Source organism: Antechinus flavipes, chromosome 1, assembly GCF_016432865.1.
Source record: "Antechinus flavipes isolate AdamAnt ecotype Samford, QLD, Australia chromosome 1, AdamAnt_v2, whole genome shotgun sequence".
NCBI lineage: Eukaryota > Metazoa > Chordata > Mammalia > Dasyuromorphia > Dasyuridae > Antechinus > Antechinus flavipes.
The window spans coordinates 343,158,327-343,176,049 of record NC_067398.1 but is presented as its reverse complement, the minus strand read 5'-3'; the positions used below and the strand labels follow the sequence as shown (position 1 = coordinate 343,176,049).

Genomic DNA, 17,723 nt, shown 5'->3' with positions numbered 1-17,723 from the left:
CTCAGTTTCCAGTTTCTGGTCACTACAGAGAGACCTGCCACAAACATTCTTGACCATACAGGTATCTTTCCCTTCTTTAGTATCTCTTTGGGGTATAAGCTCAGTAGAAACACTGCTGGATCAAAGGGTTTGATAATTTTTTGTCGCTCATCATTTCTTATAGAAGAAATAATGTTCTATTACATTCATGTCGTAAACCATAACTTATTCAGCTATTCCCCAACTAATAGACATCCATTCAATTTCCTTGCCACTACAAAAAGAGCTGCTACAAACATTTGCATATATGGGTCTTTTTCTCTCTTTATGATTTCTTTGGGATACAGACCCACTAGTGGCTCTGCTGAATCAAAGGGTATACACAGTTTTATAGCCCTTTGGACATGTCACTACTATATTTTAAAAAATAAGAAAACTAGAAAGAAATTCAAAACAAAAGTTTGTCTTGCATAGTTGTTTCAGTTGCTTCTACTTTTTTGAATGCTAAAGGTTTTAGGTAATATTTTACTCCTTATTTTGTTTTGATGGAGTTTTTTTTTTTTTTGATTAACAGTTATACTGTATAATAATTTTTAGGAGGAAATAGTTCATATATCTAATATATAATGCTTATTCTGTCTGTGAAAAGTTTTTGCTGAGTCACTACATATTTGATGGTCAGTAAAGATCAAAATGAAATGGCTTCATGCAAAAGTAGATTTTTCAGTAACTATAGACTCAGGATGGGAACTTGAATTGCCAAAGTATTGAACATTTTTCAAGATATGAATTCAATAATTAATAAATACTTATTGACTGATTCCATATTTATCCAAGAGTAAATAGCTTTTTTCCCCCTAAATAACCTTTTTCCCAGTCTATACTTAAGACTAAAAATTTAGTCTTTTCACTAAAAGTCTTTTGACTTTTGAGTGATGTTTTTGATGAGACCTTATAAGGACTTTGTATTGTATTATATTGTAATATTGTAAAGAGTATTTTAGTTTCTCATGCTTATATTGTTTTGGCAGATTTGTTTTTGACTCTTTTCCTTTCAGAGTGGTAACTTTTTTATTTTACATTTATAAACTAGGGGTTGCTACAATCAAGATGAAGAATCCTCCAGTGAACAGCTTAAGCCTGGAATTACTAACAGAATTTTTAATAAGCTGGGAGAAACTAGAAAATGATAAAAGTTGCAAAGGTGTCATCTTAACATCCGTATGTATTATATTTCATTTATTTACTACTGATTTAACTTTCCTTAAAGCTCATGGGTAACATGCAAATCTATCATTTATCCAAGAGTCAAAAAACAAAATTCTCTACATAGGAAAACAAGGAGATTGCTGTCATGGTAATAATGAAATCTAGAAGAATCCTGCTGAGGATAATGAGAAGAGTAAATCTGCCATCTTACTGTAGGCTTGGTAACCACTCGAGAACAGCCAGAAATACTAGAGACATGCTAATTTTAATTGCCTAAGAGTCATAATAGAGGAGTGATCCATTTTATCAGAAATTTTAGAGTGGTAGAGCGAATGAGAAGAGGGAAATATTCTTGAAATTTAGCCTCAAGAGCTCCTGAAAATATTTCTGTTGACTTCACAGATGGTGAATGTCACTTTCCCCTAAGTAGAATATAATCTCCGTGAGATCAGATTCTAGACTTAATTCTGTCTTGGAATCCCAGGGCTAAGCACAGTGCCTGGCTATTACTAATTTTACTAATAGGCAGTTACTAATTTTCCTGAGTTGGTAACTTGTAGCCAAGATGTGTAGAAAAATTTTAACAAAATCATCAGTAAAGCACAAGATCTGTTTATTCATCTACCATGCTGAGTGTGAGTGTATTAGATTCATTGTAGGAAGGTAGAAAGAAGTAGAAGATATATAACTATTGTCCTTAATGAACTAGTAATCCAATGGGGAAGATTGGCAAAATGGACAGAATAAAGGACAAATGTAAAAAAAGATACTTAAGAACATATGCAAGGGGCAGCTAGATGGCCCAGTGGATAGAGCACCAGCTCTGAAGTCAGGAGGACCTGAGTTCAAATTTGCCCTCAGACACTTAACACTTAACACCTGTGTGACCCTGGGCAAGTCACTTAACCCCAATTGTCTCAAAAAAAAAAAAAAAATGCAAGTTTTCTTATTTGTGAAGCAATTGATTATGAAAAATATGGGGGAAGAAAGTTAAAGAGAAAAATAATTCTGGTACCTACCACCCTGGTATAACTAGCTAAGACACTCAGCCCTTCAGGGCAATGATTACTTTCCTGAATTCATTCTACAATGATTAACATCCTCCTCTCCAATTATGCCCTTACCTTGCTAACACCTTTGGAGAAAGGCTTTCCCTGTCACACAATGAGTGCTCAATTATTCTTATATCTTCAACTCATCTGCCAATTTCCCACTTTAAAGCTCTCTCTCACTATGCTCTTTGGAATGCCTGCTCTGCAACTCTTGGAGCCTCAATCTAAGCTTTGCAGACCCAGGGTCACCTACGGGGCGTGATGAGGAAGACCTAATTCATACCACCCAGCTCACAAGATTGATGAATACATGCCAGTCTCACTGACAGTGATAAATATGACTGCTAAAGAGACCAGATATTCCGATCCGTCATGACACCATCTTGCAAAAATACCCATGCAGAAAGTCAATAAAAGAGTTCTCTGTTAGCGCATGAGATCTAGACACTTGGGTGACCTTAGCAAATAGGCCTGAGAGTAGCACTCTTATTCCTTCTCTCTCTTTTGTTCTAACATCCATACAGGCTGCCACAAATTTTTTTATGGCATTACTCTGTAAAAAACATATTAGTTAGATTTTGGATATTCCCTGACTCACAGAAGGTTTCAGAAAAACCCATAATAAGTAAACGACATTACAAGGCCAAATGTCCACTTTATTAATTAGGTCTCTATAGAAGACACAAGACTATAGGTCTTTATAATAGTGATATTGTCATACTCCTCTCCCATGAGAAATAGTGAAAAGAGCAGTAGAACTACTTTTAAAGCCAAGTCTTGCCTATACTCTAATTGTGTAATCTGTTTTTAATCTTAAATGTGTGACTACACTCGGTTACATTTTGTTTACAGTGTTTTATCAACACTGGTTGGTACATGGTACCAGCCAATCATTGTGTCAGTGTAACATGTCAGCTATCCTCTTAGTTTTGTATAATAACCTTTTAAGAACTTGTTTCACAGTTCACTGGTAATTAACCTAGAATTAATATGTTTGTTTTCTTTATTATTCTCAAATTCATTTGTTACTGTATTTGCTTTTAAATTATTAAAAAATGCATTCACCAAAAGTATATCAATGAATTAAGTTTTGATGGGGAAGGATTTGCAACTCCTGAAGCTTTGGCTACATACCAACAAATAAAATCTCTCCTTTGAAAAGAGAAGATTTGAAGCAAGAAAAGGGAGGAAGATCTGATAGTTGACTTCAAATACTTAAATAACTGTCTTGTTAAAGAAGAATTAGATGCCGCTCTGACTCGGGCCTATTACCAGTTACAGGTAACAGAACTAGGGCAGACTTTTAGAATTAACAAGTAGTCAGGTATTGCTTTAACATAAGTAACTCTAAGAGTCTAAGCACTGGTTAGAAGGACCGTTTTCTGAGGGGAGGGGTAGAATTAATGGATGGATAAAACTCTTATCCATCTAACTGACCTTCAAGCTCCCTTCCAGTTCTAAAACTCTTTGTGTCTGAGTCATCCGCAGCATTCCAGGCCTGTGCAGTGTACCAAATTATTAAGCCTTTGATATAAAACATAAAACAAGATAGATCCAAGTAGAGCTGCTCAACATACTTCTAGAAGCCTCCCTCTAGGTTACCAGCAATCTTTAAAGCAATACTCTGGATATGGTTGTTCAATCATATAAATCAAACTATCTTGTTATCATAGAATTTATTTTATAGTAGTGGGAGCTGTAACTTCCAGCTTGTAGTGAACAGATGAGAATGCACCCAAGAGGATGGAGAAAGAGAGGGAAAATAGCTGAGATAATTCACAAACTTATCTCTTCCTCTTGTCCCACAAGGTTATCAGTCAGTTTGTCAAGCACCATGCTGACATTTTTTGATCCACTTTGCTACAGTATCTCCCTATAATTAGACACTTTCATTGAAATTCTGCTCTGGATTTTATGGTGTACACATGCCTCCTAGTTCTAGAAAGTTCTACCAGATCACTTGTTACAGGAGCTACCTGCTAGTGGCTGCTGGGGATCTAATTCTGACCAGTGGAACAGATCCCTTCATGTGAGAAGATGATAATGATATAAGGAAACTGAGAGGCAGTTGCATTCTTTGACTTCTCTCCTGTCCCTCTTCCCTCTGATTTATTTCATTCCCAATCCACAAGCAACATCTGTGTCAGTAAAGGCTGATTTGCAGTTCCTTCAGGGGTGTTATGATTCACAGCTGTGGGGGCTCTGGAAGAATCGACCTGTCCCTTCACACTTAGGAATGGGCCATAACAATCACCAGCTCCAACAGATCCTAAACCCAGCAATGAGCCATGTTTCTTGTCGGAAGACCAGCATTACTAATGATAAAGGCTTATCACAAGTTTAGGATGATTTTTTTTTAGCCATCAAATTTCTCAAAGATTATCTTCTAAAGTACAGAACATTTGTGATTGGAATTGTTGAACTGATTGTTTATACTTCAAATATTGAAGTACTTATTACACAAATAGCTGTCATAAAAGAAGTTTATTTTGGCCTGCTTCTGTGATGCCTCCTTATAATTGTACTTTACTTTCCCTCTCTCATGTTCATCTACCCAGTAATCCTTTTTCGAATTTTGAGGCATGTCAACAAGATTCTTACCTGTCTATGGCTTCCAGGACCCAGCTATTCTCAGTAATCAATAAAAAGGAAAACATTTGCCCATATCCAGTCTTGTATTTCTCCCACACTCTTAGGCTATTCCTCGGAGATCACTGATAGAAGTTAAACAATCACATATAAAAATTTGTTTGTTTCAGTAACTTGGGGACATTTGAACAGCACTGTGGGGTAACTGGTTTCATTCGAGCCTAGGAGACTTGAAATCACTTTTGGAAAGATAAAAGCACATAGATTTGTTTACCTCTTAACTTTATTTGTTCTGTCCTTTACAACTTAAGAATTAATCTCCAAGTTGGAAAAGCTAGAAAAACAAGGACATGATAAACTAATGAAGGCTTTTGCAAAAACAAAACAAAAAATCTTTATTTTTACTCATTTGAGTGAAAATGAATTACAATTGGTCAAATACATTTAAAATGACAGAATTTACTTACTTATCTTGAAATATAAAAAATACCGGTTATCACCTGTGTACATTTGGGAAAAAAAAAAAAAGATATTGGATAGAGCACTGGCCCTGCAGTCAGGAGGATCCAAGTTCTAATGTGATACTTATTATCTGTGTGATCCTGGTCAAGTCACTTACTCACAGTTGTCTTTAAAAGAAAAAAATAAGATATTTAAAGAATGAATGGTTCTTGGAAAATATTGATTGTTCATGCTATAGGAGTCCATTTATTATAAAGCATTGTTAATTACACCCCATTATACCTCTCCAATCTAGCTTCTCCTTCCATTTACACAGTCACCAGGCCTTTAACATCTCTCTCCTACATTACTGAAATAACCTCTTAATTGTTTTCCCTGCATCATGTCTCTCCTTTTTCTATCCTTCCTCTACATTTTTGCCCTTGGTTATTCCCAAAGCACAGGTCTGATCAAGTCATCCCTTTGCTCTTTAAATTCTTGTTATCTCCAAAATCAAATGTAAAATCCTTTGTCTGGCATTTAAGCCCTTGGATCCAAAGTGGATTATTGCACTTTATGCCTCCTTCACACAATCCATGATGCATCCCAAGTTTATTCTCAGGGCTTTTCCCCCTCCTCACTTCTGATACCCCTTGGAATTCCTAGATTCCTTCCCAGTTACTCTTTTCCCCAAAATTATTTGATATAACTTCACATGTAGTTTCTTAACTGGGGGATGATAAGGGAAAGAACCTGGAACTCAAAAGTTTTAAAAACAAATGTAAAAAAAATTGTTTTAAATGTAATTGGGGAAAATATTAAATAAATTAGGGGCAGCTAGGCGGTACAGTGCATAGAGCATCAGCCCTGGAATCAGGAGGACCCAAGTTCAAATGTGACCTCAGACACTTAACATTTCCTAGTTGTGTGATCCTAGGCAAATCACTTAACCCCAGTTGCCTCAGCAAAAAACACATTAATTAATTAATTAATTAAACATTAAAATTATTTGACATAACTTTGTGTATGTTTTATGTATTTTTGATATATACCATTGACTTCTCATAGGCTGATAGAATTTCATTTTTGTCATATTTTGAATGCCTTGCCTATAGTAAGTGCTTAATAAATGCATGTTAATTGACTTCTTGTTTCTTATTATTTCAGAACTACCCCAAAATCTTCTCTGCTGGCCTGGATATTACCGAAATGTGTGGAAAGAATGCAGCACACTATACTGAGTACTGGAAAGCAGTACAAGAGTTGTGGCTGAAGCTGTACATGTCCAACATGGTGGTGATAGCAGCAATCAATGCAAGTTGCCTTTTTGTCTGATTTCAAAGGAAACTGGCTTTCCTTTAAGATAGGGTAGGACAGGTATCACAGTGGATAGGCTTCTAGGCCTGGAGTTAGGAAGGCCCATCTTTCTGAGATAAAACCTGGCTTCAGGCATTTATTAGCTGTGGCTAGTAACCCTGGGCAAGGCACTTCACCTTATTTGCCTCAGTTTCCTCATCTCTAAAGGAGTTTGGGAAGAAAAAGGCAGATCACTCCAACAAAAACTCTTAAATTGGGGTCACAGCCAGACATGACTAGAACAATTGAACAATAACAATAATAAAAACTATAGATGGAAGAAGTTTGTGTTTGCTACTTCAACTTGGGTTATTTTTTTTTCCTCAATGATATTTTTCCAAATACACATAAAGATACTTTTCAGCATTCATTTTTGTAAGATTTGTGTTCCAAATTTTTCTCCTTTCCTCTCTTAGTTGCCCCTTCCCCAAGACAGCAAGCAATCTGATATAGGTTATATATTCATCTTAGGTCTTAAAGAGAAACATTGTGTTCTTGCTATTTTGGCCATGTTCTTAGTTAAGAGTTTGGTTGGCCCCTTGCTGGTTCCGTTGAGAGTTCAGGGATCACAGAATTTCGATCTAGAAGGAAATGTAACTAATCTCCCTCATTTAAAAGTTCAGGAAACTGAGACCCAGAGACAGGAAGAAAATTGCCCAAACTCAGTACAGTAGGTTAAATAGCAAAGCTCAGGGTTGAGTCTATGTCCTCTAACCTTCAAATCTAAGACTCCTCCTACTGCATTGTGGCTGCCTCTAATGTATGACCATTTAGACCAGTTACAAATGGCTTTAAAACAGATGTGACATTTTATAAAGCCCCAGGCATGCTTCCTTCCTAACGGGGATTCAGCTGACCCATTCTCAGAACTTTGCACACCCTCTTGACTGTCAGGAGGCTAAGAACAAAACCGGAGTCATGTCGTGTTCTTTTCCCCCTTTTACAAATGGCAGCAGATTCTTCCAGGACTAAATCTGATCTGTACATTCACTTTGAGTATCTAGATGCCACAGCTGGATGGGATAGCAGGCCTGCCCAGAGTCAACATCTGGCTTTGCTTCTAGGGATCCAGCCCCGCCGGAGGCTGCCTGCTTGCCTTAACAAGTGACTACCGAATCATGGCCGACAACCCGAAGTACACCATTGGTCTGAACGAAACCCTGCTGGGCATCGTAGCGCCCTTCTGGTAAGGCCGACCCTGCCATAAGGCGGGCCCATCTCTGCTGCACTTGTTGGAACATGATTTCAGAAAGAAGCTTTTGCTTTTCTTTTTTGGGAATCTGTCATCTCAGTGTCAGAACTAGATGCTTCTCTTTTTTTAAATGCTGATCTGTGCTCAGTCCTTCCACACAGAGTTAAGTGAGGGCCGTGCGTGTGTGTTGTTAATTCTAGGTTTAAAGACAGCCTTGTAAACACGATTGGGAACAGAGCTTCCGAGAAGGCCCTTCAGCTGGGCTTGCTCTTCCCTCCTGCAGAAGCCCTCAGAATAGGCCTTGTGGATCAGACAGTGCCAGAAGACAAGATGCAGAGCACAGCTCTCAGTGTGATGTCTCAGTGGCTGAAGATTCCAGGTGAGAAGATGCCTTTCTGTTGGGGACTGGTCACTAAGGGACTATTTCTGCTGGGGACATTTGACTTTTTTCCCTGCCTTTTGTTGTTGGTGGTGGAGGTTTGTTTTGGGGTTAGTTTTGGTGTTTGGGTTTTTTTTTTTTAATCCACTCTGCTAATTCTCTTCCTTTTTATGGGAGAATTCTTTCCATTCACATTCACAGTTATGATTACTAGCTCTGTATTTCTCTCCATCCTATTTTCTCCCCTGTATATATTTTTCTTTTCTTTTTTCCACCCTGTCCTTAGTAGTATTCTTTTTTGACCCACCCCACCCATTATCTCCTATCACCCTCCCCCTTTCTCTAACCCCTTTCTCTTATTGTTTCTGCCCTTCTATCCAACCCCTTCCTTTTCTTTTGGCTTTCTCCTCCTACTTCTTTTTAAGGTTAGATAAATTTCTATACCCAACTGAATGATTAAGTTATTCCCTCTTAGAACCAAAACTGATGAGGTCAAGTTTCAGACAATGCTTATTTACCCCCCTTCTTTCCCTCAATTGTAATATGTCTTTTGCACCTCTTCATGTGAACTAATTGTCCCCTTTCTTTTTCTTCCAACCAGACCTTTTCCCATCCCTTAATGTCTTGTTTTTGATGTCACCACATCAGAATCCATTCACAAACACATTCTCAGTAACCGCCCTAATAACAGATAAAGTTCTTAAGAGTTACAGATATAATTTTCCCATCTAGGGATGTAAACAGTTTAACCTTTAAACAATATATCTTTTCCCCATTTACCATTTTATGTTTCTTTTGAATCCTGTGTTTGTAGATTACTATTTTTTTTTTAGTTGTTTTTTTTTCAATAGAAATGATTGAAAGTCTCTTATTTCATTGAAGATCCATTGCCTCTCCTGAAAGATGATGCTGTATCTCACTTTGTAGTTATTCTTGATTGTAATCTCAGGTCCTTTGTCTTCCAGAATATGGTATTCCAGGCCCTTTGATCCTTTATTATAAACTGCCAGATCCTGGGTAATCCTGAGTGTTGTTCCTTGATATTTGAATTGTTTTTATCTAGCTGAAGTATTATTTTTCCTTGAAATTGGAATTTTGGAACAATGTTCCTTGGGGTTTTCCTTGTGGGATCTCTTTCCAAAGGTGATGGGTGGATTCTTTCAATGAGTATTTTCTCCTCTGTTTCTACAGTTTTCCTTAATGATCTCTTGTAGAATGCTAGCCAGGCTCTTTGAAAAGTGTTTTCTTCAGTGAATTTTTTTTTTTTTTTTTGCAGTTGGTTAATTGTATTTTTTAAGAAATTGCCTTCCTTTTCAAGCTGTTGATTCTCTCTTGCTTATCTCACTTTTTTTTTCCCATTTTTTTTCTTCTACCACTCTTCTTTGTCTTTTAAAGTCTTTTATAAGCACTTCCAAGAATCCTTTTTGGGCTTGAGACATATTTATATCACTCTTTGAGATTTCCTCAGTGAATATTTTGTCCTCATCTGTGTTGGCATTTTGGTCTTTCCTGTCACTATAGTAGCTTCCTGTGGTCAAAGTTCATTTCTGTTTCTTGCTCATTTTCTTTTGATATTTCCTTTTTTTTTTTTCCTTGTATGGTCAAGCTCTGCTTCTGGGATAAAGGGGACGCTGTCTCAAGCTTCTTATGCAGCTCTGAGTTTTGGCTCTGAGCACAGAGCCCCTTCCTTTTGCAGGAGTAGCATTCCCTGCTTTTTCCAGGAAACAGCCTAGCTTCCCAGAATTTGCCTTCTGAGCTGGGACTGGAGGCTGCCCCACTGATCTGTTCCTCTACTCTTTTTTTCCTCCTTTGTTAAAAACTCTGTCATAAAGGAGGAAACTGTTGTAAGGAGAAAGGTATTGGATTATACATTTGAAACTTTGAGTTTCCAAAGTGATGTACACATTTCATTCTACCAGCATCCTAGTCTAACCTTATTGATTTGTTCCAGAAAAATGCATTTAAAGAAAACAATATTATGCGAGAATTTCCACAGACATAACTAATTGGAAAGAGGGAAGATCAGAACCACTAAATGAGCATAGACAAGAGAGGAATCAGACTGAGGTGTGAGGGATTGGGAAAGAGAATCTAGACTTCCCAGGAAAGTCTGGGAAAATAAAAAGTGGCAGAAGTTAGGATCATTCCTGGAGTAGGGAGTTCATTGGGGAGCAGCAGCTAAGCTGGTCATTCAGTGGTGTTGGGGTATGGAATAGGACTTTATGTTGTCATTAGGCTAGGGCTTACTGAGATTACAAAATAAAAGTTGATTAAAGCATCATAAGGTAGGTTATGCTTGTGGGAATGCATTTCTATGAAACCAGGTTATGACTTAATTGGTTTGACTCTTGGTGACCTAGAAATTAATGACTTGTTAACCCTGTCTTTAGACCACGCTCGCCAGCTTACCAAAACCATGATGAGAAAACCTACTGCCGATCTGCTGCTGAAACAGCGAGAAGCGGATATCAACAACTTTGTCAGATTCATCTCCAGAGATGGCATCCAGAAATCTCTTCATATGTATTTAAAAGCACTTAAAGAACGAAAAGGGTAAAAGTTGAGGCTCCTGAGCCAGGTTGTGGGGTGGGGTTCATCGAAACAAAGTCATGTACAGACCTTACAAGCCTTTCTTTGGATAGCTGTAGGTTTTCTAAAAGAAGATATTTTTCAAGATAAAAGTAAATGTAATTATTTGTTCTTAGTTTGTTAATTTTTTCAGAAGATCTTGTCCCCTTATTCTGACTTCCCCAAGGTATCTTTTCTTTCTTCCCATCGGTGTATTTTGTCTCTAGCCCACTCCACATAAATCTAGAAGATGCTTAGGAGACTTGGTGGATAATGTGGAAAGGAAGCCTTTAGTTCTTGAGTAGCATTTTACCTGGGAATCATGAGTAGTAGCCTTACTGAACTTGGAAATAAAACCACCTTTGCTCAAAGAGAATTGTGAATAAAAGTCCGAAGATTTTTTTGCTCTCCAGCCTCAGGGCTGGTGACCTGGTTGCCCAAGTGATGAGAGGCATTCTACAAGTAATTAGTGAGCTGCAAAGAGCACTTCACCACTTACCACTTCCCTTATATATACTCAGAATGGAACTTTTCAAATAAATAGCTTTTCAGGATTCTTGTTTATTCCTTTATCATTGGAATGAGTGTTGCAGAGAATAGGAATGGGGAAGAGAAGAGGAGATGATGGTATCTTCACAATACCGATTTCTTGCATGATTTAGAAATGCTTCTGTTAATTTATTCTCAAAGAGCTTTACTTTCCAAAACCTGTCTTCTCCTGGAAGAGCCGTTTATGTATTCTTCATTGCCCTTTCCAAATCCTACTCATGGGGGTGTCAAAGGTTGACATTTCAGGAACAAATCCAAACTTTGATGTCATTAATTGTGCAGAAAATTCCTTCCCGACACTAGATAGTTTGTCTAAATCACCAAACATTGAGATTGTCATTCTTATTCTTTGAGTAATATAATTAGGTTTTTGAATGGAAGTTAATTTTGGAGGGGTTAAAAGGAAAGAGCCAAACCTGTGGTATAAATACTTCCTCCACCCAGATATGCAAGAAAAAGTTCTTGGGGCTGTTATGGGTGAAATGACTTACCTGAGTCCACACAGTGGCTATGTATCACTTGAGGACCCCAGTCTTTCCGATTGCCTCTTCAAGACATAGTACCAACTTAATTGTGAAAATCTTCAGAAAAGGTCTTTTTTAGAAAAATCTAATGAAATCAAAGCACAAATGGAAAAGGACTAGAAGAATGCAAGGGAGAATTATTTGGAAGTGAGCCCCTTAACTTCTGGACCTCAGTTTCTTTATCAGATAGAAAGAATGATCCCTCTCCTACATAACTCACATGACTTTTATAACAAGTGAAATCATGGATGTGAAAAATAACAAAGTATAAAATACAAGATTTGTTATTTAAAAACTGAACTAGGAGTAATCAAATGGTGACGATGTAGCATCTTGGGCCTCCCCTGGCTCAGTGGGAAGCCAAATTTATAGTATCTGTAAGTAGCATTTTGTGGACAGAACATCAGTTAAAAGTGACAGCTTTCTGTTTTTCAAATAGACAAAACGATCAGAAAATTTTCTCCAAAGTGGGCTTTTACTAAACATTGAAGACAAATTTTTCATATTCTTCATATTCTACAGGTAAACTGAAGAAGAATTAGTTGCTGGTCTGACCAATGAAATGCAAACAGATGCAGGTAGCAGCAGTCTCCCCTGCCAGCCCTATAGGCTCTGAGGAGCCATTGCAGAATATAAGCCTAAGGGACATAAAACTAGGAGATAAAATTCATTAATGCATCCAAGAATCAATCATTGACTTTGTACTGTATCTGGATTTTCTCATCCTCATTTAATTATTTTGTCCATGGTTCTTGTGATTTAGCAAAATCCATAGAAAACCCCTGAAAAATTTTGTGTTTGAGACTTGGACTGAATTCCAATTCATTAGCCTGAGTGAAAGTTTCCAGCAGAAAGCATTTGGTGGGCTTCAGGAAGAGCAGGCTCCTGTTGTTGGAGGTTGAGAATATGTACTTCAAGGCCACTAGAACTGTTTCAGGAGCTCAGCACCCAGGGATTAAACCAATTTCAAGTGTTAGGTCCTGAAAACCTTCAGTCTTGAAAAAGAAAAATATCTCTGGCACTGACTCTACCTCCTCAGGAGTCCAGGAATATTTTCCCACATTGTTGTCCAGTGGGGCTGTTTGTTGTGACAAAAGAGGCTGAAGAAGAGCATCCCACACAGACTTTAAGGAGCGTCAGTGAGTTTTCAGTGTCACTTCTACAGGGAAATGGTCACTAATGGCTAAAGCCTGGAAGAAAGGAAGAAGAGAGAGTGAGATTGTTCTAGCCTTTTTATTTTTTATCTTTACAAAGATATGCACTAGAAGTCATATTCTGATATGCACTCAGGCACTTGTATGGTTATCCAGGAACCAATAAACAAAGTTGAATGACTTGTCTTGAATCTGTGGCTTTTAGCCTTTAGTCTTTTTGCAAGCCCTCCAGCCAAGAGGTAATAATAATATTAGGTTTTTTTTAATACTAGAGAGAATTTTCCTTATGAAAGAGAAGATTCATCACCTCAGAGAGCAGTTGGTTTGATTTTCCCTCAATACTCTAAACAAATCTTGATTAATGAAAATTACTTACATTAATCCATCTATACCGTTGCCTAATCTTCCCTGTGGTAAGCATTTGCAAAATGAATACTGAAACAGTGGTTTAGATAACATAGGTCTCAGTTTTGGCCAGGAGCAGATTAGTCTGTGGCCAAGAAAAATAATTTTTCAGCATATAATGGCCCAGCAGGCTTCTTGGATCGTGCCCTGAATATAATGCACTTACTTTCTAAACACTGTTTCCAACGAAATCTTAGCCACAGGAAAAGGGCAGAACTGCAGAGGAGGGTTTGGAGTTAGGAGGAAATTCATGTGTGTACCCCCCCACCACACTACCATCAAGCCTTGCACTTGAGTGTTTTTCAGTCAGGGTTAGGCAATAGAGAAACTGTGACCAGAGATGAAGCTGAGATGAAAGCAAGAGGATGGTCTGGTCGATCACTTAAGGCTTCATAAATTCTAATGGAATTTGGTTAGATATAGCCAAGTCCTCAGACAATTGACAAAATTACCTCGGTGATTGTGTGAAAACACTCGCAGGGACAAGGGATGGACCCCTCCTTTTAAAAGTGAGTAGTAACAGAAAAACAGGCTTCTTTCCAGCACTTACTGCAGTCTGGTCCAGGCCAAAGGACTTCTGAAAGTTGTTGACTGTCGCCGAGTTGGGTGCGATGCACTTTCTCAGTCGAGAGCCACAGACCACAATCCTGTACACGGATGGGACAGTGACTATTGGCCCTCCTCTCCCTTGGGCGAGGAGGGACCCTTCCTCCCACATCCTCCAGTGCATCAGCCCCTCTCACCTGTCATAAGCACAGTCAGAATTCCCCACGGTAGTGTCAGCTCCATCTGGTATAAGCCATTTAAAAATTTCACTAGTCCGAAGCCTGATGTTGGCCCAGTCGTGCTGTTTGACGTAGTTACAGTCTGCATTGAAATCTCCTAGGAAAAGGATGTCCTGCAAAGAGTGATCAACAGTAATAAAAAAGGGTGTATGGATAGCCCTGGCACTGGTACACAACTCCTTCCTTCCTCCCCTCCTCCCTGATTCCTTGACCCTCTTCTCAGGCTCTTAGGAGGAAGATGCAGGGGCAGGAGTGGGGGAAGAGTTAGGTAAGGAGGTGAGAATGGGGAAGGAGGTTGGGGGTGAGTGGGAGGTAGGTGAGATCAGTCTTACATCAGTCCCCCACTTGTCAATCACATGCAAGTAGACATCGTACAGGGCATCAATCTCTGCCACAGCATTGTGTGGGGCTGAATGCAGGGGCACTAGGACAAATTCCTTCACGGCTGTAGGAGCAGTGCAGAGGGAGGAGTTAATTCAGAGTGTCGAAACAGAGCAAGAAGGTAGTCAGAGGGTGTCAACCTGCCCCACCTGTGTTCGGAGATGAAAACTTGACAATGAAGGGCTCTCTGCTGAAAACGTCCTGGGGGTCTGGGTAGCAGTAACTATCCATCACCGAGAGTCTCTCTGTCCTAGGGGAAGTGGAGCAGGGGAACCTCAGTCATGGGGTAGTCTCTCCTGTCTCCAGGCTTTTTACACCTTGCTTCCCTTGACACCCACCACATGCCCTGAAGTCCCATGACAGCCTCCTGGCTCTTCCTAAAACTAGATCCCGCTTCCAGACTCCTGGCATTTTCCTTGGCTGACACTTATGCCTGGAATACTCAGACCTCATCTCCCCCTTCTCTGGCTTCCTTCAGATCTCTACTGATTCCATCTTCTAAAAAAAAGTTTTCCTAATCTCTCTCTAAATGCTAATGCCTTCTAACACTAAGGCGTTACCTCATATATATATACACTTTATAGATACAGAGACAGAGATCCTGTCTTGCCTTCCTTGGTAGCCCAGCACTGTACCTTAATAAATGACCATTGACGGCGGACTGAACATCCCGGCTGAAGTCCGCCTTCTGGTCCTCAAGTCCCCGCTCTGAAGTTGCCCGCCAGTTGCATCCCCAGCCCCAGCCCCGTCCTTGGCTTTCTCTTGGGTCTGAGGCCCTGTCCCATGGAGCCCAATCCTGCCCCGTTCCATCCCTCCGTGCCCTCTAACCTGTACACAAACAGGTACATTTCTTTGTAGTTGTCCCGTCCCAGCGGCTCGCTGGTCACATAGCTGTAAGTGTACTCTGATATACTGGGGAGAGAGGAGAGGTAGGGAGTCGCACACTCCCGGGGGGAGGCAAGGCCTCAGATTCCGGGAGCCTCCCCATCCAAAGCTGCCCCCCCCGCCCGAGCCCCAGTAGGAGCCCAGGGAGGGTGCCCAGGAGCCCCCAAGCCCCGGATCATCACGCACTGCCCCGGCGCTCGCCCCCGGAGTCCCCCTTCCCCTGGGCGGTCCGACAACCTTTTCTTGTTCGACCCGAAGCCCCGGCCCCGACCTCCGCCCCCGTGGCACCAAACACCATTCCGAACCCAGTGACTCATCCCACCCAGGAATAGCGCAGAGGGAGGGGTTAGGGAGACGCACCCCCGCTACGGCCCAGCGGCGTTTGAGAGACGGATGCGGGGGACAAAGCTCCGATGCTGGGTTCCCCGGCACTCTCATGGCCGTGGAGGATTGGACTTGCTAGGACTCTTCTCTCCTTTTCCCCGTCTCTGTCTCTCTCCCTCTCCTTTTCTTTCCCTTCCCTCCCCGCTTCGGGCGTGTCCCTACGTGTCCGTGTCACCAGAAAGCACCTGTTGATCTCCTCCAGGAGCGCGGACACGGCGCTGAGGTCCGGATCTCTGACCTCTTGAACCAGGGTCACATCATACTCCGCCAGGATCTTCGAGGAGGCAAAGGGGTCACCCGAGAGGGACAACCCGGGGTTTCGGCCCCCAGCCACCCTGTCAGGGACCCCAGGCCTTTAAGCCCCTCCCCACCTACCCCACCCGTCCGCTCCTGCGCCTGCGTTCCGCCCCTCCGGCACCTGGGCGATGAAGCTGCTGCAGGCGGGATCCGCCACTTTGTTGTCCCCGAAACTGCGGATGTTGAAGGCGCCCACGCGAAACGGGGCTGCGCGCGAGGCTGCGGCCGCCGGGGCCCGGGTCAGGAGGCAGAGCAGGAGCAGCGGCGCGGCCGGCAGCGCCCGGAGCAAGCGCATGGTCCGCGCCCTAAGCCGGCTGGGGGTGCGGGGAGCGAGCGCGTCAGCGCGCTTCCCCACTCTGGCCGATACATTTTCCCACCCAATCCTTTGCAGTCCTACACATCCGCGGGTGTACACCCGCTTGTCCTCGCATTTATCTACATGCACCCCCACTCAAGTGTGTAATGTCTCCGTCCCGGTCCCCTTTCCCCACACCCATTCCCCAGCCTCAGAGTGGGGAGTGGGACGGACGGGAGGAGCCTGTGGCTCTCTCCGCGCCCCCTCCTGACCTCTGTTCCCGTGGACATCCAGCGAGCGGGGGAATGGGACTCACGCGAATAGGGAACAAGGGCCGCTCTGCATAGGAGGTGCAGACTATCCGTCTAGGGAACGCCGAAGCTCCTGGTTCTGGTTCCTGTTCGCCCTGGGCTTCACGAGACCCTCAGCCAGTCCAAGTTGCTAGGGTGCCTGCTAGTTCAGGCACGTAGGTCAGACGGAGATCCGGGGTGTCTCTGGGATCACTTCGGGGCCGGCAGCCGTCCGGGCCAGACTCGGACTAGGAGACTTCAGTGCTGCGCCCCCGTATTTGAGCATCTGCTCCTGGGGATGTCCTTCTCAGCCGGTACCAGGAGCGGCCCCGCCCCCTCTGACAGAGACGGACTCCGACGCGAAGCCGCGGGAGCTGGAGAGGGAGGTGCTGGGCATCCACCGGCTCCGATCCTACCCCTTCCACCCCCAAAAACGGGCAAGCCTGCGAGTGGGGAGAAATTGGCTCAAGCCAGAATTCGCTTAGAAAAGATGGAAGGAGTAAAAGCGGGATGAGCAAGACTTTAGGCCGAAGGAGGTGGAACACCAAACATCTTGGTCCAAGTCCCTCTCTAACTAGAATGGGATGGATCTATTTCCCTCTTTCCCCCCTCTTAGAAGGTCCCAGTCTTTGGTGGTTGGAGTCTGTACTAGAAGGCCCAGGGCACACACATAAGTCACTGGACCCGAGTTAGGAAAGCTGGTGATGTAAGCCTAGGGATGGAGCCCGCAGAGTACAGAATGGCCGGTAAGGGTGTGGCCCCGGCTCAGGCTCTAGCATTGCCCACTTCTCTACCCCATAGGAAAGACACTGCCAATCAGCCAGCCACACATCCATACCTACAAATGCCAACCCACTGCCCACTGCCCACCTCCAGCCACAGAGCCACTATGCTCAGAGGGCTCACTGCCCTAAAAAGCAGCTCTCTGAGCACTTCTAGGGAGCCAGGGAGCATGGGGAGGCCTGTGGCAAGGCAGCTGGAAGCTGAAATCTCAGAGGACACACTCTTG

General features: G+C 42.1%; 2 protein-coding genes across 3 annotated transcripts in view; one reads left to right on the top strand and one right to left on the bottom strand.

Annotated features, from left to right (window-relative positions):
* Nucleotides 1-11,319, top strand: part of ECI1 (enoyl-CoA delta isomerase 1) — a 29,805-nt gene extending 18,486 nt beyond the window's left edge. For both annotated transcript variants that reach the window (XM_051969528.1, XM_051969529.1), the window contains exons 3-7: nt 1,073-1,200; nt 6,438-6,584; nt 7,691-7,812; nt 8,019-8,197; nt 10,588-11,319. In XM_051969528.1, coding sequence (XP_051825488.1) covers nt 1,073-1,200; nt 6,438-6,584; nt 7,691-7,812; nt 8,019-8,197; nt 10,588-10,754 — 743 coding nt within the window. In that variant the 3' untranslated portion in view covers nt 10,755-11,319. The remainder of the gene's footprint in view (nt 1-1,072; nt 1,201-6,437; nt 6,585-7,690; nt 7,813-8,018; nt 8,198-10,587) is intronic.
* A 975-nt stretch (nt 11,320-12,294) lies between these two features.
* Nucleotides 12,295-17,656, bottom strand: DNASE1L2 (deoxyribonuclease 1 like 2). The gene is made up of 9 exons (XM_051969530.1): nt 16,741-17,656; nt 16,251-16,443; nt 16,018-16,106; nt 15,392-15,475; nt 14,713-14,813; nt 14,515-14,627; nt 14,141-14,295; nt 13,948-14,044; nt 12,295-13,028 (listed from the first exon to the last, which is right to left on the bottom strand). Exons 1-9 carry the CDS (start codon nt 16,767-16,769, stop codon nt 12,975-12,977), a joined length of 915 nt encoding a protein of 304 aa, XP_051825490.1. The 5' UTR covers nt 16,770-17,656; the 3' UTR covers nt 12,295-12,974.
* Between the last annotated feature and the right edge of the window lie 67 nt (nt 17,657-17,723).

Excerpts from the sequence above, each read along its gene's own strand:
- DNASE1L2 (XM_051969530.1), bottom strand. The coding sequence starts at position 16,769 with ATGCAGAGCGGCCCTTGTTCCCTATTCGC. Across the intron at positions 15,476-16,017 it reads CTCCTGGAGGAGATCAACAG|TATATCAGAGTACACTTACA; the intron begins GTGCTTTCTGGT and ends CTCTCTCCCCAG. Across the intron at positions 14,814-15,391 it reads ATGTACCTGTTTGTGTACAG|GACAGAGAGACTCTCGGTGA; the intron begins GTTAGAGGGCAC and ends CACTTCCCCTAG.